General features: G+C 48.4%; 1 protein-coding gene across 2 annotated transcripts in view; it reads left to right on the forward strand.

Annotated features, from left to right (window-relative positions):
- Positions 1–2,983: 2,983 nt before the first annotated feature.
- Positions 2,984–6,000, forward strand: part of RSU1 (Ras suppressor protein 1) — a 218,929-nt gene continuing 215,912 nt past the window's right edge. The window contains exons 1-2 of one of the 2 annotated variants that reach the window (XM_019532549.1): positions 2,984–3,081; positions 3,166–3,277. In XM_019532549.1, coding sequence (XP_019388094.1) covers positions 3,169–3,277 — 109 coding nt within the window. In that variant the 5' untranslated portion in view covers positions 2,984–3,081; positions 3,166–3,168. The remainder of the gene's footprint in view (positions 3,082–3,165; positions 3,278–6,000) is intronic. The other variant, XM_019532542.1, reaches the window with a different exon arrangement.

Genomic DNA, 6,000 nt, shown 5'->3' on the forward strand with positions numbered 1-6,000 from the left:
TGAGTTGCCAATTTGCAGACCTATCTCAGTTCCAAGTTCAATATGACAATCATGTACTCCATACAGGTCTGTAACTAGGAACTTCCATTAATCAATAGCTCCTGTCGCTGTCGCCACTCTCCCATCGCCATTGGATATGCTGTTGAAGGACAATGCCTGCATATGTTTTCTTTTAACACGATATTGTTATACATCAGCAACCACAAGATACTTTGCAGATAGAAATCTTTAATCTGACCACAAGGAAACCTAGGAGGCCAACTATTTCTATTTCACCACAGCCTTCATTCAATTTGCAGCGACTGTGAGGTATTCTTTATTCAACTGTCTGCTCTGCCATCAAAGACTTTTATTTTTATTTTTGGGTCCTAATCACCACTCTACAGAATCATTTTTAGTTACTTTCTCTTTGGCTTACTTGACAATTTCAATATTCCTATAAAGCAGAATAGCTTCAACTGGACCCAGATGATATGTCCAATTCAATGAGATGACCTTTTGCGTTCTTGACAGAACCATTTAGAGCAAGGGTTGGCAACATTTTGCAGTGGGGATTGCATTAAAGGAACTGAGCTCTAAGTGTGGGCTGCTTCCAACTTGGCCCGCTCTCCTTTTCTATGGGTTTGAGGACATTCTCAACAGCACATTTGGAGTGATGAGTTGTGATGACTTCCATTTGGCTTAGCAGTACTGCCTGGAGAATCAGTTTCTCATTGTTTTAGATGCTGTATATGTAACACAAGCTGTCTTAAAAACAAAAGCTAACTAATACCTCCTAGTCTTTTTTGAGGCTGTGAACTCATTCCAGGGTCATGACCCAGTTTGGTCAGCTTGTGACCACACCCAACTCCACTTGCAGTCCAAGCCCATGTGCAGTAACTGAATTTAAATGGGCCCAAAATGGGGTTGTAGCCCCTAGATTAGGAACCACTAGTCTAGTGTTTAGGATGTCAGGTTAGGTCAGAGCTGACCCAAGTATAACCTCAGCCAAATTTTATATTAGGTATTTACTGGAGGAGGAACTAGAACTCAGGTCTTCACTTTCAACTTCCAGGTGAAAGTTGCAATCATTATGCTAGAGTTCTGGTCACCTAAATTCATATCTTACATGTTTGAGCTGGGTTCTTTAATCTCCGAATAGTAGAATAAAAAGGAATTCTTCCAGCTGTGTTTTGATGTAGAAACAGGGTTTATTTAGGTACACCGGTCCCAAAAAAAGGATTAGGGAAATGGAAAAAGGACAAAAACAACAAGTCATTAATGTGAGGACACTTTAAACAGAATAACCACCTCACCTCTGACCTAACAGTTAGTATCTGAAGGAAAATTTAAGCAAAATCTTTCAGAAGATGGGAAAAAATTAGCATAACTTTACCAGACACACCAAACTGCAATTAACACAGGTGATGGTTTTATGACTGATCACACTTAACCTGTCCCTCTAACCTCTCTGTGCTCCACAATGAAGTTTCACTATGAAACTATGAAACTATAAGTAATACTTGGTCTCACCTTTTGAGTGGTCATATTATTTTACAGAATTACATTTATCTTTCTCGAACATTCTTTACCCGATGTGCAACTATTGTAATTTCTCTCCATTTCACAGGTTTCCTGTGCAAGTCACTCCTTTCATTTACATAAGGTTAAACAAAAGGATTTATCTTAGGCTGTATCTGCTTCTTTCCCAGGTGTCAGAAAAAGAATGTCATGCTTGAAAATTTGTCTGACATCTCTCCCCAAAAAAGCTGTTGCCATTATTCTAAACAATTCTATCCTTTAAGGAGAAGATGATATAAAAATATTTGGGGTGGATCCAAGGTGGATGCAGTGGTGCAGTCGCACCCACTTTTGATTCCTGCTCTACCCAAACCAACTGCCTTGCGCTGGAGGCCTTGTTTCTATTAAGGCAGCAGCAAGGGAGTCCCTTGACTTCACGGCTCATTATAATCTGCCTAAGTCCTTCTGATCTCTTCATTCCACAACTGTTAATAACTCTCTCTTTTTTTAAATGGTATTAATGTTTCACTAATCAAGCTGTCCTTTCTTCAGCCATTCCGCTGCCTTAGCTGCTCCTGGTTATGTAGCTCCGATTTGACAGTCGTGCTGATCAGCTTTTAACTCTAGTTAAAAACATTAACTCAGGTGTGGAAATAACTCTTACTAAAACAATGGATGCACTGCCAGGATGCTCAGGAAGGCTAGATTTTGCTGTATGAATCTGCAAGGTGATTTAATTCTAACGACAGAACTAATGAAGCAACATCTTTTGAGTGTCTTTTGCCTAGTTTGTTGTGGTTTTAATCTCTATTATTATGTAGCAAATGAATGCATATTCCAATAAAATTATACTTGTTTTTGCATCAACTGAATAGTATAGCCCCAGGCTCTATTGTTAGTAAAGCTACTTTCTTTTTCACCAGAGAAAAGTGTGTTTTGTTATATGTGCCCATGCACTGCACCACCTCCCCCACATCTCTTTCAAATCCTGGATCCCCCCAAGAGTACTCCTGAAAGCAGAGGTGCAAAGGCAAAGCAAGTGCCATTTATTGGAGCTGGCCCGGTCAGCCTTCTCCTGGGAAGGAGCAGGATCCCCCTCAGCATGAAGGTGGTTAGGGGGCATTTTCAGCTGGGGGCAGCTGGCCCTACGCAGAGCGGGATATCTCTGGTCCCAGAGCCCCGTGTGACAGCAGGATGAGGGCCTGCGCAGGGCGCGCCGCTCCCTTCCCGCCTGTGTTGACATCTGCAGGTCCCTCCCCTCAGACGGGTTCTCAGCCGGCAGCGGGCGGGGTCCGGCTCCTTGGCCGGGCGCTGCCATTGGGCAGCTGGGCTCCCGGGCCGAACTTTCCAGCCAATGGGCGCCGGGCGTAGGTGGAGCTGCGGCTCTGATTGGCCAGCCGGGAGCGGTGCATTCCATGATAGTGGGAGCAGCCCCGGCCTAGAGCCATTCGCCTAATTTGGAGTTTAGAGTGGTTCGCCGCCGCCGCCGTTCCCGGGCGTGGGGGCTGCTGCGCATGCGCGGGGCGGGGCCTGGCGTCCACCGCACCCGGGCAGAGCTGCGAGACGTGACCCCTCAGCCCAGTGAGTGCAGTGTGGGGCTGGCTGCCCTGCCCTGCCCTGCCCTGCCCTGCTCTGCTCTGTGACGCGCATGTGTTTCGCCCGCAGGCCATGTCCAAGTCTCTGAAGAAGCTGGTGGAGGAGAGCCGGGACAAGGGCCAGCCCGAGCTCGACCTGTGCGACCGCGGTGTCTCTAGCATGCTGGACGTCCCCGGCCTGTGTAGGTACCGCCGCGCTCGGCTGGGCCCTCGGGGCGGCCCAGGCCTGTCCTCCTCCCCCTGGGCGGGTTCCGACTGGGAGGCCCAAGTTTTGTGCCCTTTAAAAAAGAGCCGGCAGAGGTGCGGCCCCTACAGCCACTGGGCCAGCGCCTTCCTGGTCTTCAGGGCCCATCCGACACCCAGATTACTCCATCTCCGAGCCTTGGTGCTCAAGCTCAGGGATGATGTAAAAGCCTGTGCATGCGTGCACGCGTCCCCTTAAAAATCTATGTCTTCAACCTGTCCTGTGCCGACTGCTCCTTTCTCTTAGTTTATTAAATAGTATTTTTATGTGACTGACTTGGAGAAAATACCCCATGGCTTTTGGTAAAGTGAAGGAAGTGCTGGGAACTGCTTGACATCGGGATTTTGAGTCAGTGCATGGTCCATCTTGTATTTGTGGTCCCTGAAACATGGTTAAAACTACATTGTTAAAGCTTCAGCTCTGATTCGGGCTGCCTTGTACGACTGTTTGTTTTAACTCAAAGCATGGGAGCAGTATCGCTGCCTTCAGTTTGGAAATGTTCCAGCGCGTCCATTGATTTCAATGGGAGCAACTTTTATGGGCTTGTCCTGAGTTTGACAAATGGTGAACTGGGGTTTCAATATACAGTATGTAGTTCTGTTTCTGCAAAGGCTTCCAACCATCTTTTTTGGTCATGGAAGGCTTCATGTTGGGTTCTGAGTTAGGGCCTGATTCTGTATTTCATAACCTAGTGAATTGCTAGAGTGAACTGCACTGTCCGTTAGGTTTCTTATAAAAAGGGAATCGCTCATTGTTTTCTCATTGCTATGTTTAGTAGTATGTATTGAATGAACGCATTGTAATGTGTATGTGTTGAATTAACTTTACAGTTCATTGCTTTTGAGTTAAAAGTTGTTTCTGAGCTTTCTGTTGTGAACCATGGTGCTAAAGAAAAATAACTTGGGCCATGAGCAATGTAAGCCCAATGCCATTAGCAGCAGGAATGCTGTGTTTCTGCAAAAAAGGTCTGTACGTGTAGGGGTCTCCCTTTTCTGTCCTTTGCACTAACGCTGGTTGGTACTAGAAGAGTTCAGATGATCTAAAAGTCAGAATTGAATTGTTCATAGTAAGACAGGATGACCAATTAAAGACTAATACAAGCATGAGTTTTCATAAGCAGCAGTTTGCTTGGTGAAGTTGCCCTATGTTCTCCCTGTTGCAAGACTAACCCAGCTAACCGCATCTGCATTTGTGTGAGTTGTTTCTCAACTCATCTGTGAGGTGCCATAGATTGTCAAGAATTGAGCTTCATATTAAATTTAAAATGCTATATGGAACTGTCTGTATCGGAAGAGCCCTTTCAGTTGATCATACTTATTCAGGATTGAACTCATTCTGGCATTTTTAACAATGATACTACATAATGCTGTAGGTCAGTTAAGTAATGGGCCTTTGTTTATGAAGACCAGATGCTATCTAACAGCATACTAATTGTACCTGATAAGCCTGTCTATGAATAAGGGAAGTGTATTCTATTTTCCTGAGCTCAGTGTTTCATTGTTATCCAGAGCTTGGGGTTTCAGGGTTCCAGAGCACAGGGAAGTGGAACTGATTTCTTTCTTCTAGAGGTCCCACATGACTAACTGATTTCTTTTTCTCTCATGTGCCATTTTTCTAACTTGACACCTTGAAAGAATGAGCACTTAAGGTGCTGCGGTTGTCAAAAGGTATTGGCAGCGTTCGTCTAAGGCAGGGACGAGCAGTTATTTCGGGAGGAGGGCCACTTACCCAGTTTTGGCAAGCTGTTGAGGACCGCGTGGGTAGCCCTGCCCCTTGACAGGTACCCCGCCCCTGGTCACCATCTTGGAACCAGTGTCCCAATGTCTTGGGACCAATGTGTTAGGGCCAGTGCTGGCAGGCCCCAGAGCAGGGCGCAGGCTGGCAGGGGTCTGTGGAGCCAGGCTGGGCTGCACCAGCAGGTAGAGCCCTTGCAGACCTGCTCTGGGGCCCACCGGTGTTGGCCCCAGGACACTGGTGTGGGCCCTGTACACCTCTTCACTCCCAGTGCCCCGCAGCCTTGCGGTACAGGCGGGGGGCAGCGCACAGTCCCCACCCCCTGCTCGCCAGCAGGGAAGGAGCTGATGCTGAGCATGGGGAGAAGCGGCTCCTCCCTGTGGCTGGCACTCCTCGCTGCCTGTGTAGGGCTGTCCTGAGCAGGCACAGGCAGCCCCATGCAGGCTGCAAGTAGCTGCAGCACAGGGCGGGTGAGGAGCCACATTTCCTCCATGCTCAGCACCAGCTTGGGCCCTGCGCCGGCTCTGGGCTCGCACGTCGGGGCTGCACACAGTGGCAGCAGCTGCAGCCCCCCACTTGCCATGCTGGCCAATGTTTGCCACCACTGCCTCTGGGCTGCCCAGCATGTGAACTCCAGGTTGGCAGGAGCAGTAAACGCTGCCCAGTGCAGCAAGCTGGGGGACTGCAGCTGCTTCAGACATTCGCAGCCCTGACGGGCGAACCCAGAGCCAGCTTGGGGCCCAGGCTGGCAGTGGGGGTGGGTTACAAGCTGGAGTTGAGTGTGGGGGAAAAACTTCCCTTTGCCTGCCCCGTGGCTGGTGCCCCACACTGCAACCACACACAGCCTGCTTGGGGCTGACTGTGCCTGCTCAGGACAGCCCCACGTGGGCTGCGAGTGGCTGCAGCAGGGAGGTGATGACCATGGGG

This window comes from Crocodylus porosus, unplaced genomic scaffold, assembly GCF_001723895.1.
Source record: "Crocodylus porosus isolate Cpor-Errol unplaced genomic scaffold, CroPor_comp1, whole genome shotgun sequence".
Classification (NCBI taxonomy): domain Eukaryota; kingdom Metazoa; phylum Chordata; order Crocodylia; family Crocodylidae; genus Crocodylus; species Crocodylus porosus.